Here is a 22115-nt window from a genome sequence, read left to right as displayed (position 1 = left end):
AATATATTTAATATTATTGGATCATATATATTTTAATATTTATAAAAAAATATTGTCTAGACATATCTATTAATACTTTAATTAGTTGTTAAATTTTTATATATAATATTATACTTTTAATTAATTATATTATATTAATAATACTTAAAACTTAAATCAAATATTCAAAATATCCTTTTAATTTTAAATTTTAGAATTCGATGGGCATAATTTGGTAACTGTAATAGTTTGGGGGGTAAAAGCCTATCAATTTTTTAAATTATACAAGTAGCAATCTACATCAGCACTCCAGTGTCGCCATATCACTATTCTGTTAGCAAAATTGGACGGAAGTCCCTCATTTCAATAACATGAATAGTTCAGGGGGAATTTTTAACAGGCCAAAAAATTCAGGAGGCACGATTTGGTAGTCGTAATAGTCCGAAAAAAAATCCTAATAAGCCTTTTTTTAAAAGGGTATTAATATATTTAATATTATTGGATCACATATATATTTTAATATTTATAAAAAAATATTTTCTAGACATATCTATTAATACTTTAATTAGTTGTTAAATTTTTATATATAATATTATACTTTTAATTAATTATATTATATTAATAATACTTAAAACTTAAATCAAATATTCAAAATATCCTTTTAATTTTAAATTTTAGAATTCAATGGGCATAATTTGGTAACTGTAATAGTTTGGGGGGTAAAAGCTTATCTATTTTTTAAATTATACAAGTAGCAAACTACATCAGCACTCCAGTGTCGCCATATCACTATTCTGTTAGCAAAATTGGACGGAAGTCCCTCATTTCAATAACATGAATAGTTCAGGAGGAATTTTTAACAGGCCAAAAAATTCAGGAGACACGATTTGGTAGTCGTAATAGTCCAGAAAAAAAATCCTAATAAGCCTTTTTTTAAAAGGGTATTAATATATTTAATATTATTGGATCACATATATATTTTAATATTTATAAAAAATATTGTCTAGACATATCTATTAATACTTTAATTAGTTGTTAAATTTTTATATATAATATTATACTTTTAATTAATTATATTATATTAATAATACTTAAAACTTAAATCAAATAAAATCATGCATATGTCTAATATTAAGATATATTACTCATGCATATGTTTCTTATTTTTTTTAAACTAAAAAAAAATTATATAAAAAAAAATTTAATCCACTTGTAAAAAAAAGATTATTCCTTAAAAAAGAAAAAAAAATGTTTGCATGTTTAATATGTGATATAATTTTTAAAAAAAATAATGAGTCATATACACAAAATTAATAAAACAAAACAATAAGAGACTCACTCAAACCCTCAATCGTCAAAAATAGCCCCAAATGAAATTTAACAAAACAAGAAAAATCCCTAATCTTTTAATTCTACCAGTTGGCTTCTTTGAAACTCACTCAAAATAGCCTCAATCGTTTTTCTCTCACGCTCACCAGCTCACCCACTCGATCTATTCTCTCTCACACTCAGCCCTCTCGATTCGTTCTCTCACTCAACCTCTGCAAGAACTCAGCCTCTGCAAGAACTCAGATCTCGTCTCTCTCCATAACGCCGAGCTGCTCTCTTTCACACTCAGCCTCGGCAAGAACCAGGCGACCCCCCCGCCGACACAAGAACCAGGCCACCCTGGGGTAAACTAGACTAGGCTGAGAATTAATGTTGTTAATCTTTTTCCTTTCTTTCTTTTTCCATGACAACTATTTCTTGTTGCAGTTGTTAGCGTTGGTGCAGCACTTTTCTTGTTTCAACAGTTGGCTGGGATCAATGCTGTTGTATACTATTCAACTTCTGTATTCCGTAGTGCGGGGATTGCCTCTGATGTTGCAACAAGTGCTCTTGTTGGAGCCGCAAATGTCTTTGGTTAGTTTCTGTGTCTTTTGTACTTGGTTTTCTAAATTTTGGTTTCACTTTGCATCATGCCATAAAGACTTCCAACTGATTCTCTTTCAGGCACAGTTGTTGCATCATCCTTGATGGATAGACAAGGAAGAAAGAGTCTTCTAATCACAAGCTTTGGTGGAATGGTACTGTGTTTTTTCCCCATGAACATTTATTTGTATATAGATATACGTATTTATACTTTCATCAACTGATGTAAAAAAATTATGTTTTCTTGTATTCCACTATATTCAAGAATATAGTGATAAGCTTTGTATATGTTAAAGGGTTGTTAAAGCTCTGTTTTTCTGTTGAGAATTTAATTGTAGGATTTTTTTAAGTTGTTGCTAGGTTAGTTACATTAGGGATGAATCTGTATTTAAGAACTAAGATTGAAAGGAGACTCAAACAGAAAGTAGACAATTTTCTTGTTTAGGGAGAGGAAGCTTCTAGAACTAATCCAATCTGTACTTGGGATTGCTTAGTCTTGCTCTCTTGATCCAATATTAGACTAGTGCACTGACAAGAGTCTAATCATGTAGCTTGTGAACTTGGACACTGAATCTACATAGATTATAAAGAGAAGAAAATTCTATTTTACTACCAATCAACTACTAATGAATTTATGTAGTAATCAAGAGCAAAGTTTGTACCTATCCATTAAGGCAGTGCTTGAATTAGACATATATTGATGGTACTACTTTCACCTGTTGCTGTGTTCCCAATTACATAAAATATAATTTGACAGAAGTGTGATATCTCTGAAACCTTTCAAGTAGGGTGTGGGATGTTCTGTTTTCGAGTCTTTCAATGTGAAGCTTTCTCAGTTTATGGTATTATTAAAACTGATAACGCTCTTGCTGACTTGTTTAGGCTGCCTCTATGATGCTGCTTTCTCTGTCCTTTACTTGGAAGGTTCTGGCACCATATTCTGGCCCCCTTGCTGTTCTTGGGACTGTTCTGTAAGTTTTTACTTTTCATGGCAGCCTTTGAAAAGCTTTTTTTCTTTTCTTTTTTTCCTTCAAAAATAAATATAATGTAGTAGTACTCTGACTCAGTGAGTCCCTTCACATAGTGACCATTTTATCACCGTGAATTCCTGAACTTGGCCTTTTGTTTCATTAACAGCTATGTCTTGTCGTTTTCACTTGGTGCTGGTCCTGTGCCTGCTCTTCTTCTACCAGAGATATTTGCTTCAAGAATCAGAGCAAAAGCAGTTGCTTTGTCATTAGGAATGCATTGGGTGAGTGACTTTTTGTTCTGTTTTTTATGTTATGCACCAGTGTTTTCGTACCTATATAATCAAATTTCTTTGAACTTGTGTACTTTCCACTTGATGAATAATTCAGAGAATGCTTTCCTTAGCTGTACTATATTCAAGGCAAGGGGAAAAAATGAAATATATATAGATAAAAAGAAAATAATTCCTAAAAGGTGAACTATTATTTTTCTTATCATATAGTTTTGAGACAATACATACTGCTTCAGTTTCGTGCTGAAACAATGGCATTGTGTATTGGCAGCACTGCCTTTCTTCCTACAAGTCAAATGAAGTGAAGGAAATTTTCTTACATTTATTTTCAGTACTCTTGAGGAGTACCTAGAGGGTGATAATGAGCAAGCTGATGTTGATTCCATCGATAAGCAGACTGATGGTGGTTCCATGGATGTTGACCACGAGGAGGAGGATAATAATAAAGAGAACGTGGAAGATAAAAAGAAAACACATAAGCAGACACGAGGCATAGTGCGATTGACGAAGATCATAGCAGATAAAATTAAAGGAATCAAACACCATTTGAGGTTCAATAGCAGGGGGCAATCGATCGGGACCCCAAACAGAGAGCTTAAATGTTATTTAGGAATGCAAGCCAAAAGTATGGTGCCAATTAACATTGACAATTGGTGCGAAGTTCCTAAATCTATATTGGACAGCTTATGGAAGGATGTCAATGTAAGACATTTTACTATGTTTTGAAATACATTGATGAGTTTTATATTTTCTTTTTCTTACAAAGTTTCTTAAACTATTTGTAGCTAGCTTTCCACCTAGATGAGAATATGCGAAAAAATAGTATTGGCTCGGTGGGTAATAAGTGGAGACAATTCAAATGTAATTTGAACAAGAAGTTTATAGTCCCTTACCTTAATGACCCGTCTCTTTTGGAAGCAAACTCTCGTGGTCTCGATAAACCTCCACCAAGCTATCATATAGAAGAAACACATTGGAAAGAATTTGTCAAGAGAAGGACATCCAAAGAGTTTCATGATTTTAGAAAATTACAACAAGAAAGGCGTAATCATTTACAATACCCTCATAGGACTTCACGCCATAGCTATACTGAATTGGAAGTTGATTTAGTAAGTACATATATAGAACGTATTATGCCTGATTTTATGTTTTCTTCATTTGATGTTAAAATTGACCTAATTCTATTACATGCAACAAGCTAAGTGGGGCACAACAGAGCAAATAGATCGATCTATACTCTGGAAGGAGGCCAGAAAAGATTCTTCTGGAAACTATGTCATCGAGCGTGACAAGGTCAAGGGAGAGGCCATCGTAAGTTGTAAAATGTTAAATGACTTTTGGTAATTGTTTTATATTTTAGTAACAAACATATAATTGATTCAATTTTGTACAGGAAGACATGCTTGAGCAAAGAAAAGAGGGCAAACTGATTGAAATTGGAACAAATGACATCCTAACACAAGTGTTAGGTACTGCTGAGCACCCCGGTCGAGTTCGAGGCTAGAGTCGAGGTGTCACACAAAGAGACTACTTTCATAAGCCTGTTTTTGCTTGCAGAAAAAACAAATTGAGTTCGAACGACAATCCAACATACGACATAGGGAAGAGATTGAAAATTTGAAAGAATCATTCATGTCCAAGCTTGAAGAATTATCAACCAAGATGGCACATATGCAAGCTAACTTTGATAGTCATTCTAGCTTTGGCAGCCATTCTAGAGTCAATACAATAGAAGTTGAGGCCCCAATTGACACTGCCCCAGAAGTTGAGGCACCGATGGACATTACTCCAGATGTTGAGGCACCAATTGACACTACTCCAGAAGTTGAGGTACTGATGGACCCTACTCCAGGAGTTGAGGCACCTGTTGACACTAGTGCTTTGTACTCCAGAAGTTGAGGTACTGATGGACCCTACTCCAGGAGTTGAGGCACCTGTTGACACTAGTACTTTGTATGAGACACCTACACCTTCACCTTCTATTCATCCTGAGCCACTAAAGGTAAATTCTCTTATATTTTTTAGAAATGATTATTTAACTTATACTAACTATAACATCATTGCAGAAAGATTTTAAGTGCAAATTATACATTGAGAAAGGTGGTGATGTTGTGGCTCTTGGACGGGTGGTGGCTACCAAAGGCAATGTACATGGGAAAAGTTTAGCACCTGGTAACTATCGCGTGGTTGTTGATAGATGTCTAGATGGGAGTGCAAAACTACCAGTCTCAGTTGGGGATGAGATGACTCTTGTGGTTCATGTAGTCAACAGTTATGTTGCTTGGCCATCGCATCTGATCATTACTTATGATCATGAACAGGTAACTTTTAGTGTGCTGTAAAAAATTTCATCTTGAAAGATCCATAAATATTTAATTTCATGGAGAGAGAGGGAGTAAATTGTGTAATAGATGGGGATTTTGACAAAGAAATATATGGTGTGGTACTGGTGAGGAGCCATGTGCCAAAGGAATTGACATAGCATACTTAATTAATCTCTTAAATTATATATTTACATTATTGGTTTTGGTTGAAATACAACCTATAAATTGCAAGTGCTGCTGCAGACAGATAATAAAATAGTGTGTTAGAAACTTCTCTTTTGCGATATTTTCAAAATGTCTTTCTCATTATGCCTCCCATGTACAACCATATATGTTCACACTCCTAAATTCTTACATTTTTTAATACATTTGTTCTCACCTACTACAACTAAAAGAATTATAGCCCTCCATGAAGAATATTATATATATATATTTATACATGTATATATGAAAGGAAGAGATCAATTTTGGACAGGCATTTGCATTGATAATAAATTGAATGTATTTTGTGATTTTTTATCTAACTTTTCTATGTTAATTGTGAAGGAACCCAAGAGACTAAAGAGAAAGAGGATTTCAGCAGCTTGTCCGCCAACACAAGACCTAAAACATCCGCCACAACATCTTCCCACTACTCAAGAAGAGGCAGGATCAAGTATGGCTAGTAAGTCGCCGATTATCTTCAAGGTTCCCACTGGACTTCCCATGTTTTTGAAGATACTTCTAGGTTCAGTTAAGTACGTAGAACCAGGATTCATGATTGACATTCTTATGGAGACCAATATTATGGGCAAACAATATACCTTATATATCTCACATGAGGATATAGTACACTTTGGACTTATGGAAGAAATCGGCGCATCTTGCATTTCATTCTATATCAGGTAAATTTTAAATTAATAAACATTATATATTTTAGTTTCTTTTTAAGTATAACTATAATATCATTAACTTTCATGTATGTAGTATAATATATTTCGAGTTGTGCGATAGAGAGATATCACACTCTTTTGGTTTCATTGAGCCATCGTGGTCATCGAGAATTGGGACAAATATGGATAATCGGGCTGAAATTATCTCAGAGTGTATCAATAACACAGTAATGGGTCAAACTTGGTTAATGCCATATCATTTCTTGTAAGTAAATTTTTCATTTAATATTAATTTTACTTATACCTTATGATGTTTATTTTAATAACTTTGTTTAAATGCAGACGTCACTGGATGTTAGTGATCATTGATTCAGATGACCATACATGTTACTATCTTGATCCACTTAGAAAATCTCCTCCAAATGATTTGAAGAACCTTATGAACAAGTAATACATTTGAAACTCATTTTAGAATATAATATGGTTATTTGATATGGAAATAAAAAATTAATATGCTCTTCATATTGATGTATATATAGTGTCTCTTCACACATTAAGCGAAAGACAGGAAGGAATGAAAAAAATTACAAGTGGAAAATAGTCAATTTCTCTCGTCAAACATCGTCAGTAGAATGCGGATTTTATATCATAAGGATGATGAAGGACTATTGCTTGAATGAGACACCAATGCGATGGCTAACTAGTAATGTAAGTGTATTTATTAGTATTGAACTACAATTCTATTGGATTTAATTTCTGACTTAGTTTTTATTTTGTGTTTTGTAGTGTGGTGGAAAGAATACAAATACACTTGGTGAAATTAATGAAACTCGAAATGAATGGGCAGCCAAGCTTCTTGAGCGGATGAGTCATAGTTAGAGTAACTTTTGAAATCATAATTAAAAAATATACTAATTGTAGTATTTAGTTAGTACTTACATAGTTATTCCAAGTGTATATTTTGATATTGTAATTTTAGATTTGGAACATGCTGAGTTCTATTGATTTTGTCTACCTATTGATTATGTCTGAACTATGTTGTAATTACACAGGAAATTATGAATGAATATAGTGGTTGAAAATAGAGACATGAAAAAATTCCCATATTCTATATGGGACGTCGGTCTCCATGAACTTGTCATCTTATGTATAGCAGGGGACGATGCTTGCACATAAATTGTCATCTCATGTACTGCAGGAAGATGACGCTTTAGTAGGAACTGTCGTCTCATTTGTATAGGACCCATCATCTCATGTATGACAGGAGATGACACTTTTATTTCAACTGTCGTTTTATGCTTTACATGGCATGACATTGCATGGGACGACGGTATTAGAACCGACGTATGAGAGTCCATACGACGGTTTAAAACCATCGTCCCATGTCAATTTTGTAGTAGTGTCGGTTGATTATTATGTATGACATGCATGACTATTCTTGATGCATGTCGGTTGATTATTATGTATGACATGCATGGCTATCCTTGATGCGTGTCGGTTGATTATTGAGTATGACATGCATGGTTATTCCTGATGCATGTTGGTTGACTATTGAACGTGGCATGCATGGCTAGTATTGGTGCATGTTGGATTGTTGGATATATTGCATATGATGCATGAGAAACATGTGATTAGGACATGCTTTGTATACTGGGTATGATATTGTTCAGAGCTTGAGCCTCTGTGGTTGTACATGGTCCTAATTGTACTGGTATCTGTTTAGTAAGCATGTTGAATACCTTGTTTATGGATATTGAACATGTGATATATGTTTGGTGGCATGACTTGCTTGTGTATGGCACTGACTAGTGAGGGAACAACTCTAAAGTCGAAGAACATGCATTGAATGGCTCTATGGCATTAATGCTAGACCGACCCTAGGGTCAAAGAACTTACAAGCTCTTGCCTGGTCTAAGACCAGATGATCATAGCCAAGGTATATGACCCCGGTGACTGTTTGTCACATGGCTGGGGGACGCTGTCCTTAGTTACGACTCTACAGTCGGGAGGATGGTTATGTTGGTGACCTATCACCATGCACCTATCCTAATCAAACTTATGAAGGAGCCACTTATCACTTAAGCCCTGGTGACCCTATCGTCACATGGCCAGAGGGAGCTGTACCCACTTCTGTGACTTTTGGCTACTGTTACCTATCTGCTTTGAACCGTTGGTCCTGAATGGCTATTATGATTGTTGTTGATATTATATCATGCTTTATTGGGTTTTCTTGTTGGGCTTCGGCTCACGGGTGCTATGTGGTGCAGGTAAAGGCAAGAGGAAGCTGGACCATCCTTGAGTTGGAGAGCTTAGGTGATGACGTGTACATATGCAGCTGCTCGCCCGCCACGGCCGAGGTTTAAAGGGGAACTAGGGTTGAACCCTGTTTTGCCGCTTAGAACGGCCTGTTGTAAATATTTTCTGTAATAGACTCTGAAACTATATTTTCGGGATCCCAATGTATATATTAAACGTTCTAGTGAAACGTTACATCTTAACCAAAATTTTAATCCCTAAACAGCTAATCACACTTAGTTACACGATTTTGGCCAAATGACTCAGTTAGCGAGTTTAGCACTGTTTACAAGGCACACCGTAACGATCCCTGGTGTTGGGGCGTTACAGTTTTAGCTCAGAGATTGTTAAGGAAGTTGGTTCATCAAAGAAGGTAAGCTTCAATTCATAATTTAGAGTTTAAATTCTGAGTTTGCATGACTGGTTTTGATGTTTTTGAGTATGTGAGTTTCAGAGATTGAAGTGAGTTTTTAATGAGTTTCTAGACTAGGTTTCAGCTGGGTTGTGTTGCTGGAATCATGTGAGAAGTTTTGGGATAATTGAGTTGTGGAATTGGGATAGTTTTGGATGGTTTTGAGTGAGGTTTAGGAGTAAAAAATGGTGGTTTTTCTGGGTTTGAAGGGGTCGGGCTGTGGCATAGTTCTTGGTGAGCCCCGGCCCTCTGAAGCTGATGGATACTGGAGATGGAGGGCGGGCCGTGGCATGGTCTGAGTAAGGCCGCGGCCCATCTTTGGTTTTGAGCCTAGATGGGTTCTGTTTGGGGGCAATACCGTGGCATGGGTGGCTTGAGCCGTGGCCCTTAAGGGATTTTGGGACTTTAAGCATGGGAATTTACCTAGGGTGCTCGGGATTGAGTCTACTACCGTGTTTGGTGGAATTCAATGTTCTGGAGACTAAAACTTTATCTAGAAGCCCTTTTACGATTATTGATGATATCCCTTATCTTGGTTGTGACTAGGTACTAAGCTAAGGCTCGGGGATCGGATCGTGCTCAAGAGGCACCGCTCGTAGTCAGTTCACTTGGGAACTAAAGGTAAGAAAACTGCACCCGGTTGTGGATTTATAATGGGACTAAGGGTTCCCTATTCTGTATGCTTTGAAAGGATGGTATTATGCCATGTAAACAGTAAACCAACAACCTAAGAGTCCTGAAGTTTACACTAGCGCACAGGGCGCGGCTCGGCCACTGGTAGCTGAGGACAGCTTATTATGCACTGAGCTCGGTTTAAGCGGGTCGGAATCAGGGGGGTAAATAGAGGGTGCGACCTAAGGTGCTGACCCTGATTATTATGTGATTTGTTTGTTATTATTAATTGGTGGATTGTTATGTTGTATAGCTGTGTGATTATTAGTTTATTCTTTGGTTGAATCTCCATGCTTTGTGATTACTGTGGTATATTAAGTGTGTGAACATGCTTAAAGGGTTATCCAAATGTTTTTATTGCTTGTTATATAATATGATATGTTTTCTTGCTGGGCCTTGGCTCACGGGTGCTTCGTGGTGCAGGTAAAGGCAAGGGCAAGCTTGATGAGCCCTGATTCGGAGAGCTCTGAGAGCAGAATGTACATGATCAGTTGCTCAACCGCTACGGTTGAGAGGGAGACAGGAACAAGAGAACCAAAAACGTTTGTTTTGCCCTTAGAGTGGCTAATGATTGTTTAAACTTTGGAAATTTTGCAAACTGACTTTTGAACGTTGTTCCTTTTTGGGATCCCATGTGTAAAAAATGTTTAGTTATATGAAATGTACCCTTTTGAGACCAAAACCTTTTAACCATAGTTCATTAGTGGTTATGTATCACGTTTTTCACTAAATGACTTGATTAGCAAGTCCTGCACCTTTATAAGTACACAGTGTAGCGGTCTTGGCTATCCAGGGCGTTACAGTTTTTATCTATTTTGAATGTGAAAAAAAAGAGTGAATGTTTATCTAACTTGGAAGATTCATTATTAATAGTTGGTACTTGCTATAATGGACACCCTAGTGAGTCTCGTTTTCTTATACGATTTTTAAATGATTAAATATTAGAATAGATTAAAATGTATTTGTATATAGGACAAATCTCTTATAGGGGCTTCACTTTAAGCCCTACCGGTGGGGCTTAAAGTGAATCCCCTATAGGAGAATTGTCATATATATATATACCGGTGGGGCTCTCAGTGTTCTCGACCCGTGAACAGTTTTCGACGCGATTTTTTTATGATCGTGTATATTGTAGCTATTTAGAGCATCCTACAAATTTCAGAAAATTCCGAATAGTTTATAGTACCGAAAACTAAGTTCAAACATGTTGTTGCATGCGTGACTAATTTTTTTTATGTGCGTAGAAAACAACATGTTTTAACCTAGTTTTCGGTACTATAAACTATTCAGAATTTTCTGAAAATTTGCAAGATGCTCTAAACAACTACAATATACACGGTCATAAAAAAAAATTGTGCCGAAAACTGTTCACGGGTCGAGAACACTGAAGAGTCCCACCGATAGGGCTTAAAGTGAAGCCCCTATATGAGAATTGTCTTATATATAGTTTTACTTTGTTAGAGGATTTTCAATGGGTATTCTACTTTATCATTCAAAAATACCTTACTAAAACCCTAATTTTTTTAATTTTACATCACACTTTTACATTTCACCATATATTAGCTTATTTATATTTTCTTTTACATTATTTAAACATAAAAAAATAATAACAAAGAAATAACTAATGGAGAGAGAAAGAATTTTAAGTCCTTAAGCTAATTTTTTTCCAGCTACTTTACATCAGCTATAGGGACTACTTAGGCATGTAAATGGGGAGGGTCTGTCCCGCCCCATTTAATTTTTTGTAAGAAACTTTAAATTATAATTTTAGAATTCTCCCTAAACCTAAATATTGTTTTTTTATTGCAATCCTTATTTTTTACACTTCGTATCAACGACACCCTCAAATATTTTATTTTTTTTACTTTAAAATTTACAAAAATAAATATAAGAATTTATTTTTCAATATTTACAATTCTTTCATAGAGTAGTTATGGAATATTTTTTTTCTTATAAATCTTACACCTAAAGTTTATTTAGAATTAAGGATATTCTAAACCACATATAAAATGTCAATTTTAAGTATATGCATGTATATAAGTAGCATGAGAGAATTGGATTAAATCATATCATTATATCATCATTTAAATCAAGAATTCTTCAAATATAATGAGAGTTTCTCAAGAGAACAAGTATAATAAAACTATCATGCACAACATAGCGCTCCAGTTTCGGTGCTTCAAAAGAATCAAATGACTTTTTTATTCTTCATTGACCTGCTACCTTAATCATCAAGATCAACTATGTATGGCTCCTACAAAATATATATATTTATTAATAATAGAAGTTAATAATTTATTTGATGACTTATAAAAACTTAATTAAGTACCATAGTTTGATCTACATCATTATCTTTATCATTCATGGTGACTAGTGGAGTCGCTTTTGTAAAGAAAATAAAAAAAATTAATATTGAAATAATACAACAAAATATGAATTTATATATATATATATATATATAAAAAGATGAGAATATTTACCTTTTTTGTCATTTACCAACCAATTTTAAGTGTATATCAATGCTTCTAATGTAGAAGGATGAAGTCTCGCTCAGTGTGAACCCACATCTCTACCGCCAGTACTGAATGTAGATTCCAAAGCAACGGTGCTAATAGGCACAGAAAATATATCTTTGGCAACCATATTCAACACAGGATATTTGAGTCATGTTACTTTCCAATAATTGCATATATCAAAGAACTCATCAGTCCTAGGTATCAATTTCTCTTCCAAATAGAGTTCTAACTCTGACTTCACATTCTCTACACCATATGCAACTCTAACATATGTGTCAAAGTTAGATAGATCATCCATTTGTGTTTGAGAAGATGCTGATACACTATCCATTTGCTGACTTCTTTCTTTGAGATTAGGAAACTTAGAACTGTACTCTTCTAGTAGCACATAACAAAGCTTGCGAACCTTCTCAATTTCAATCTCATATTGATCATTTCCATAAATGGTAGGAAAATAATATTCGATCAACATATACTTATATCTTGGATCCAAAACAACCGCCACAATCATAAGCCCACGGATCTCTTCCCAATACTTTTGAAACTTAGACATCATTTGAGTTTCCATGTCCCTAATAAAGGGCACATTTACTGTCATCTATGCTTTAATTCTCATTTTAATTTGACACATATTTGGGAAAAAGATATTAGCTGTAGGATACTTGGTTCCAGAAAACAACTTTGTCACCTCATGAAACACTTCGAGCTTGTCACACAATTTTTGAGCTCTAATCCAATCATCTTCTGATGGCCCATATCTAACATGCCTTGAATCATGTAGTTTTAATCGTTCAAATACTCTATTGTACAATAAAGCTATGTTGAGCATCAAGTATGTTGAATTCCACCTTGTTTGACAGTCAAGTGACAACTTCTTAGTACATGTCACTTCAAGAGAATGAGCATTGTCCTCAAATTTCTCATACCTCTTTGGTGTTCCCGACCAATAAGTAACACTGTCTCGAATCTTGTCAATGCTATCACCAATAACAGACAAGCCATCCTTGATAATAAGATTCAAAATATGCGCACAACAACGCATGTGAAGTAGCTTTCCTTTTAAAATGAAACAGTTAGAATTAAATTTTTCATTAAAAAGTGGTATCATTACATTGTTAGCTGTACAATTATCCACAATCACTGTACTAATCTTGTCTTCAATATTCCATTCAGACAGACACAAACTCAATGTATTAGTAAGTGTTACAGCATCATGTGGGCATGGTACATACTTAAAACTTATAATCCTACTATGCAACTTCCAAGAGTCGTCAATGAAATGAGTTGTCACAGTCATATATCCCCTCTTTTGATGATTGGCAGTCCACATATCAGTGGTTATAGCTATTCTACTTCTATTTTCTCCAAAATTTGGCTACATTTTTCCTTCTCAACCTTGTACATGTTCAAAATATCAGACCTAATGATAAGTCCATTTTTGTATAAAGTTTATTTCTTATTCTTTAGGGTTTTATGTTAATAAGTAGTGTGTTTGAGGATGGTTAGAATCGTTTTGCTAATTTGTTTCATTTAAACTGAATCGTCATTTTTGAGGATAATGTATATATTTTAATGAGTTTTTGGTTTGATGATAATATTGTAGGGTTCTGATCATTGGAGTAAAGTTAAAGAGGAGAAAAAAAATCGAAAAAGAATGAAAGCATAATCAAGCAGAGAGCTCGCCGCTACAAGGAAAAATCCTTGCCGCTACGAGACAAGACAGCAGAGTACTCGCCGCTACAGGGAAAAATCCTTGCCGCTACGAGTAAAACAGAGAGCTTCTTGCCGCGGCAAAGGAAAATGCTTGCCGCGGCACGATAACCCAGAAGTTGCCATTCGTCATTCTTTGCTGCAGCAAGGGAAAATGCTTGCCGCGGCACGAGTTTAAATTTTGAATTCTTCTGATTATTTTAAGAGAGATATAAAAGGAGATTAGGGTGAGAATCCAGGGAGGTTTTTTTTGTTTTCACGTTTTTAGAGAGAGAAACTCAGAGAGAGCTTTGGAGGAGAAGGAAGATCGCATTCAACATCTCAATAGTTTTCTTCTTCCCCTACTCTATTATTCTTTATTTATGTTTATGTTTTTAATCATGATGAAGATTATTGGCTAGTTTCTTTTAGGTTAAGGGTTATTCAAAACCCAGACATGATTGCTTGATTTCAGTTATGAGTATTATTTCTTGATTTCCTTCATATTAAATTGATTCTATTATTCTATGCTTATCTTCTAAATTTTGTGATTCCTTGTTAAGGTGTACAACTAATTAGGGTTTACATTATTTCATTATCATCTTAGAATTTCTATTCACCTAATAGTTTAGGGTTCTAAGTATTTGTGATAAATTGCAATTGATGATATGGTCAGATATGTTGTTGATTGTGATGAAGGATAGAACCTAGGTTAAATGAATTATATGCTAAATTGATTTATTGCCTAGATTAACCTATCTCTATTATTCTTAATGCTTTTACTAAATTAGATGAATCATATGCTTCATAGGTTTGTTATTTGGTAAAAAGAGTTAATTATTGAGCGCTTCGCCGTAATTGATTGTAATAGGGAGATTGGGATAATTGACTGCTTAAGCTTTATCTGCGGGGTTAATAGTTTAATTGGGAATCAGAATAATATTCAATATTGATATTCATGCATGATTGTTTGAGGTGGAGAACAATTCTTAACTGTTCTTTAAAAATCGTTATAAATCCTTATTTGTTAATCGTCTTATTAGTTTTAAATTTCAAAATCCCCTTTTCCTTTTAACTTTGTTAAACTTTGTGAATAATAAATTGAATATAGTTCCCTTGGGTTCGACCTCTATTTTCCATTGTACTAAATTAATTGGTGATAGTGTAATCAAAATCTTTATTAAATTTGGTATGCCATAAGACACGCACCACCTAATTGTATTCCTTGACACCATTTTAAACATAGGGCAAAGAGTATTTGAAAAGTCTTTAAAACCACTATGCTCAACCATCGATAAAGGGTATTCAATGTAGAATGATCATTTGAGCTAACTTTTTTCTCCCTAGTTCAGGATCAAAATTGTGAGTCGTGACTGAAGGACTTGCATTGGGATTAGGATTCGTGGCAAGTTGTTCCTTTATTATTGGACATCTTTTCATATGATCAAGTAAATGTTTAGCCCCATTACTACTCTCTCCCCCTAATTTCCTCCCACAATGGTTACAAATTGCCTTCATTTTACCATCAATTTTTTGCGATGTAAAATTATCCCATGTAGGAGATGCTCTCTTTCTTTTAGTACTTCTACTCTCATTTTTATTTCTTGTATTTCCTAGACCTTGTGCCTCTTGTGTATGTGTTTAATGAACATAATCAACATCATCGACAAAATTAGATTCGGTAACATCTTGGGTAGACATGTTTAGAGTTTGATCTAACCTATATTATATCCACATAATATCTAGATCAACATCAAAATAGTTATGCAAGCAAAACTTTTAAAAAATGATAACTAGATCTATAGAAAATCGAGCAACATTTCCAATATTTTATTAACCTAACAAACTATCAATATCAAACCCGAGTTGCGGAATAAGATCTACTTTTTTGAGCAGGCAGCGAGTCGAGTAAAAAAAAAAAGGCACGATCTTGAGGCAGGGGAAGTGGAAGCACAGGGGGAAATAGAATCCACAAACCAAGAAAAGCAAGATGAAGAGGAATTCAGACCGATAGTTGAGCAATAGAATTGGCAAATCCACTGCCCGAGAAGACAGAAAGAGGTCTTTATTTGAAAAAAACAAAGCTTGGGTCTATTGGTCTAGGTCTCTTCGGTTAAATGTCCTTTTTGTCCAGTCGTTAAAGATCGAGCGCAGAACTTTGGGTTAGAGCTCGAGGGTTATATCCAATGAATGAAGGGCACCGATGCCACCAATCTCCTTTCATCTTGGGTTCGAGCCGAGCTGCTTGGCCGGGCCTATCATATCAAAAGGGTTGTAGAAAGAGAACCCGACCACCTATTTCATTCGACGTTCCGGGGCGCCCGATTCGACCGACTTTTGGATAACAAGAAGGCGAGCTGATTTACTTTGATCAAGGAAAAAGCCCAATAGAATTTTCTATTTATCTATTTGGAATATTCTTCTTTCCTCTTCGGTGAAAGAGGACAAAGGTGTGTGGGAGAAAGAATTCTAAAAGGGGATAAGCTTTCTATAGAGGAGAGAGAAAGAAAAAGAAAAGATATAGTGATAGTGCCGTAAGACCTTGTTCGTTTCTACTTGACGTTATTTTCCTCAATTTTTTTTTACATTACATAAGGTAGCTTGCTTACTTATTAAGGAAGATTCTCTCTTTCTAGGACCGCTAGAGAGCTTCGCCAATTCCGGGGTTGGTGGCATCGAGAGCTCAATCCTATTCGGATCTTGCAAGACTGGAATATGAAACGAAAGTCATCCTGAAATATGCTAGGAGCTTCTTCCCCACATATCCAATCAAAACACATACAAGCTTTTGTCCTTATGTCACCATAGCACACAAAAATCTCAGAACCTATTGTTGGTTTTTATTGATCAAATCAGAGATTATACGCAGCGGAACAACAATCAAATTGTTAATTTAATCCCATAAGATTTCTAGATCTACTTCTTCACATGCATATATATATATTGAATCATAGACATGAATAGAAAAATTACCTCAGGTCCTTCCTTGCTGCTATCTTTTTGTATGGCTAAATCCTTGAGATCTCACACCAAGATCTTCCAAAATGTTCTCAGCACACAAAGAACGAGTGTGGGCCTGCTATACAAAATAATAGGCAAAATCTATTAATCAGATGTTCTCAACACATGAGATCGGATAAAGTTTGGACCTAGGTTTTGTGAAGTACAGTGACTTTTGTATGTATCACTGTTCTCTTTCTCTAAGAAAGATTTCTAGATATTTTTCTATCCCTGAAAAGTTACGTTCTGAAAAACTGATATCCTATATTTAATATATCCAATATATTAAAATAAAATCTTAGTTATTTTAAACAATTTGAAAATAACTAATCAGTTATTAGATTTTTGTTTAAATAATAATATTTTAATCATATTACAATATCTCATTATTTATTTAATATTTAAATAACTAAAATTGTGGAACCTAGAAACTGCTCACAGTCTCTTATGCGTGTAGCACAGTGACTGTGCACTGTGCTACACGTGTACCACATGCCAGTGATGGCATGTGATTTTTCCCAATTTTTATTATTATTTAACTACCAAAAATCCAAAAAATAAATTAATTCAAAATTAATAATATTTTTGTTAAATCAAATAATTAATTAATTACACATAATTATACAATAATTATGTTTGATACATAGAAAAATATTTTACTTATCACATAAGTCATTTTTGCCCGTTTTTGTATTTACCTTTGTCAGTGTTTGTTTGAGCCATTTCGGGGACCATGGACCTATAACATTAAGCTCCAATAAATTTAAACTAAATAATTAAACTCTTTAATTATAATAGTTAATTTATTAGTTCTGATATATCTCCACTATAAATTCAGAATTTCACTCTTTATGTTATAGATATACTTTTACAGAAATCTTATCTTAAGTCGTCCATTGATATAACCATCTTACAATAGTTCAACCCTCTAATTAATTAGCTCATAAATTAGAATGGAACAATTACCATTTTACCTTTCTAATTTACTTCTTATTCCTTAAGTACCATTAATTCACTAGTGACTAATTACTCTATAATCTAATTATAGATTTGAGCTCAAAATCATTCAGTTCCAGAATTAACCCTTAAGAGAACTAATATACGATTCGTAAATATTAGATTTCGTGTTGTTGATACATGTTCCCAGCCATCCATGATATTAAATCTCCAAAATAAAAGTCATTAGCCTCATTCTATGAAGAGGCCTTAACGAATGAATCAAAAAATTTAATAAACATGAACAAGAGTTCATGAACACTCAGGATTTAGATTGATCTATAAATGATCATCAGTTATGATATGAATTACAAGTCTTTATTGTTAAATGGTTTTTGGATAAAGACTTTTATTCATATCGATCCATGTCATATATAATCATATTATATAAAGCACCTTTACCGAGATGTCTTACCACATCAATAATCCGAATCTAGATTATTTGTATCATCATGATACTCAATAAACTGTACTTACAACTCCAATTAAAGAATTTCATAACTTTAATTTGTTGTTGTTGACTATTTTTATTCATTCATGTGATCTTAATTCTCTCGTACTAATACAAGATCACATCCTCAATAATGAATATGGAAGTTTTCTCATATTTACAAAATTATTCAAACAATAATTTAACAATCTAAATATAACAATAATAATAAACCATTGTATTTATTTATTCACAGAAAAAAACAAATGTCTTTTACATGCTTTTAGGACACACTCCTAACAATCTCCCACTTGTACTTAAAGCAAGTGAGGCATTTCTCTCAATCCCATATTTCGTACATGTCCCTCGAATTGCTTTGCTAGAAGCGTCTTCGTGAACGGGTCTGCCAGGTTGTGTTCTGATACGACTTCAGAATGGACACATCTCCTATATGTACTATTTCTCTATGACTAACTGGTATTTGCGCTCTATATGCTTTCCTGTAACGCCCTGGTTACCCCAGAACAGTTACGATGAACCGGAAATTTGACCCACTACCCGAGTCCTTTGGTTAAAAACGTGCTTCTAGGTGTTATTAACAGGCTAAGGTGGAAAACCAATAAAAAGGAAATGATATATTTTATTAAATACATAAAACTGTTCATGGACCCATAAAAACTTTTACAAGTTATTTACAACTCAAAATGGTCACTACTGTTTCAAATTTACAAACCCGCCGACCTAAGCGGCAAAAATAGGGTAAAACCCTTAGTTCCTCTGAGAACTCCTTGGTCGTGGTGGTCAAGCGGCCGCATATGTACACATCACCACCTAAGCTCTCCACTCAAGGTTGGGTGAGCTTTTCTTTCCCTTTACCTGCACCACATAGCACCCATGAGCCAAGGCCCCGCAATAAAACACAATATAACATGATATAATATCAACAATGATCGTAATAATCATTCAGGACTATCAGTCCAAAACAGGCAAGTGACAGTCGCAAAAGTCACTAATGTGGGTACAACTTCCTTTAGCCATGTGACGATAAGGTCACCGGGGCTTAACAGATAAGTGAACCTTTCACTAGCATAAACATGATAGGTGCATGATGACTAGTCACCAACATAATCTTCCTCATGACTCTAGAGTCATAACTATGGAACTCTGTTCCCTAGCCATGTGACAAGCAGTCACCAAGGCCTTTGGCCCTGACTCTAAGTAACTAGTCTTATACTAGCCAAGTGCTTATAAGTTTCATCGACCTTAGGGTCGGTCCAGCATTAATGCCTTAGAGCCATTCAATGCTGATATCGATTAGATCTAATCTTCATTCGGCCCTGCGTTCAGGACACTTATGCCGTTTCTGACTCTTAGGTCAGTGTCCCTGACTAGTCAGTGCCATATACAAGTAAACAATATTCGCTAGCATTTAATATGCAATCAATGTCCACATTTATCAACCAACATGCCTCAATAACAATCATGCATGTCTCATACACAGGGTGCAGTTTTCTTACCTCTGATTCGAGCGAGAATGAATAAAAGAACGACCCTTAAGAACGATCTGATTTTTAGTCCTTTAACGGTCACCTAGTCATAACCAAATATGGGACACCATCAAAAAAATGATAAACAAAGGTTCCCAAACCAAGATCTAGCCTCTGGGACATCAATCCCCACTAATCCAGGTAGTAGGAACAATCCCGAGGCCTAAAACCAAGTTCCCGGGGCCAAAACACTCAAACGGGCTCAAACCTGTCCAAGGGCTACGACCCTAACACCTTGGGCCGCGGCCCCCAGCCACTCCAGGAGCAAGGGCCGTGGCGCCCAGCAAGGCCAAACTTTCTCCACCTGCTTCTTCGAGCTAGGGCCGCAGCGCCCAAGAACAGGGTCGCGGCCCCATACCCAGAGCCATCCCCAAACACGTTCTCCTTCATCCCAAACCCTCCAAAAACATACCTAAACACTTCCAAATCATCAAATCAAAGTTCACAAGCTTCTCAATGATTCAAAACCATCAATATCCCAATAAAAGACCCCAGTTATGACAAAACCGCTAATTCATAATATAAGACTGTCTCATGCCGAATAGCTCAAATATAATATATATTATAATATAATTCACATAAACTTGCATATTATAAGCTAATAGCATAATTAAACAGTTATGGCCCTCCTGGCCTTCTAATCCAGCCATTAAACCACATTAAGGATTTCGGGGCATTACAACTATCCCCTCCTTACAGAAATTTCATCTTCGAAATTTACCTGAACAGCTCGGGATACTGACTCTGCATATCTGACTCCAGCTCCCAGGTTGCTTCCTCGACCTTGCTGTTCCTCCACAATACCTTAACCAAAGGTATCGTCTTATTCCTGAGGACCTTATCTTTTCTGTCAAGAATCTGGACTGGCTGCTCCTCAAAGGAGATATCTGGCTCAAGCTCCAGATCTTCATAACTCAAAATATGACTCACATCAGATACATACCTCTTACGAGCTTAAACATGAAATACATTATGCACGACCGACAACGCCGGTGGCAAATCCAACATGTAAGCCACCTGACCAACCCTCTCCAGGATCTCAAATGGACCTACAAATCTAGGGATCAGCTTGCCCTTCTTCCTAAACCTTCTCACCCCTTTCCATGGCGAGACTCTAAGGAAAACATAGTCTCCCACTTGGAACTCCACGTTCCTGCGCTTGGGATCTGCATAGCTCTTCTGTCTACTCTGAGAAGCGAGCATTCAAGCTCTAATCTTCTCAGTGGCCTCACTAGTCCTTTGAACTACCTCAGGACCCAAGTATCTCCTTTCACCTGTCTCATCCCAATGAATGGGAGATATGCACTTCCTACCATACAGCATCTCATAAGGTGCAACTCCAATGGTAGACTGATAACTATTATTGTAGGAGAACTCTATCAAAGGTAGATACTTACTCCAAGATCCACCAAAGTCCAGCACACATGCTCGCAGCATGTCTTCCAATATCTGGATCATCCTCTCAGATTGCCCATCTGTCTGCAGATGATAAGCAGTACTGAACTTCAATTGTGTACCCATGGCCTTTTGCAAACTCCCCCAGAACTTGGAAGTAAAAGTAGGGTCCCGATCTGATACGATCAACCTAGGCGTTCCATGGAGGCGCACGATCTCTCTCACTTAGAGATCTGCATACTGATCAACTATATAAGTAGTCCTCACTGGCAAAAAGTGAGCTGACTTGGTGTAGCGATCCACTATCACCCAAATATAATCATGCAGACCAACAGTCATGGGTAAGCCCACCACAAAATCCATCATGATGTCCTCCCACTTCCACTCTGGAATATCTAGAGGCTGCAATAACCCTGTCGGCCTCTGATGCTCAGCCTTGACCTGTTGACATGTCAAGCACTTAGCCACATACTCTACTACATCTCTCTTCATCCCTGGCCACCAATACAACAATCTCACATCCTGATACATCTTCGTGGTGCCTGGATGCAAAGATTAAGGTGTAGTATGAGATTCATCCAGAATCTCTCGCCTCAAAGTAGTTTCTAATAGGAAACATATTCGCCCCTTGTATCTCAGCAAGCCTAAATCAGACATTGTATAATCTCTGGATGCTCCAGCCAAAACATCCTCTCTAATCTTGATCAGCTGTGGATCACTCAGCTGACCCTCCTTAATTCTCTCCAACAGTGTAGACTGTAGCGAAATATTAGCCAACTGGCCCACCAGCAACTCTATACCAGCTCCGGTCATATC

At 35.8% G+C, this 22115-nt stretch overlaps 3 protein-coding genes across 3 annotated transcripts; all 3 read left to right on the top strand.

Annotated features, from left to right (window-relative positions):
* Positions 1–1721: 1721 nt before the first annotated feature.
* On the top strand, positions 1722–3754 carry LOC133815573 (plastidic glucose transporter 4-like; the record flags this gene model as incomplete). Its single annotated transcript, XM_062248393.1, has 5 exons — positions 1722–1881; positions 1972–2045; positions 2773–2861; positions 3028–3142; positions 3423–3754. Coding segments are annotated over 5 exons (519 nt in total), but the record flags the coding sequence as incomplete, so codon positions are not given.
* Positions 3755–5057: 1303 nt separating this feature from the next.
* LOC133815571 (uncharacterized) lies at positions 5058–6363 on the top strand. The gene is made up of 3 exons (XM_062248392.1): positions 5058–5153; positions 5218–5472; positions 6022–6363. Exons 1-3 carry the CDS (start codon positions 5058–5060, stop codon positions 6361–6363), a joined length of 693 nt encoding a protein of 230 aa, XP_062104376.1.
* A 97-nt stretch (positions 6364–6460) lies between these two features.
* LOC133819532 (uncharacterized) lies at positions 6461–7425 on the top strand. The gene is made up of 4 exons (XM_062252802.1): positions 6461–6612; positions 6690–6794; positions 6887–7055; positions 7134–7425. Exons 1-4 carry the CDS (start codon positions 6530–6532, stop codon positions 7224–7226), a joined length of 450 nt encoding a protein of 149 aa, XP_062108786.1. The 5' UTR covers positions 6461–6529; the 3' UTR covers positions 7227–7425.
* Positions 7426–22115: the final 14690 nt, after the last annotated feature.

Source organism: Humulus lupulus, chromosome 2 (genome assembly GCF_963169125.1).
Source record: "Humulus lupulus chromosome 2, drHumLupu1.1, whole genome shotgun sequence".
NCBI classification, from domain to species: Eukaryota; Viridiplantae; Streptophyta; class Magnoliopsida; order Rosales; family Cannabaceae; genus Humulus; species Humulus lupulus.
The sequence above is the reverse complement of the archived record's forward strand: the minus strand, read 5'-3'. Positions and strand labels throughout refer to the sequence as shown.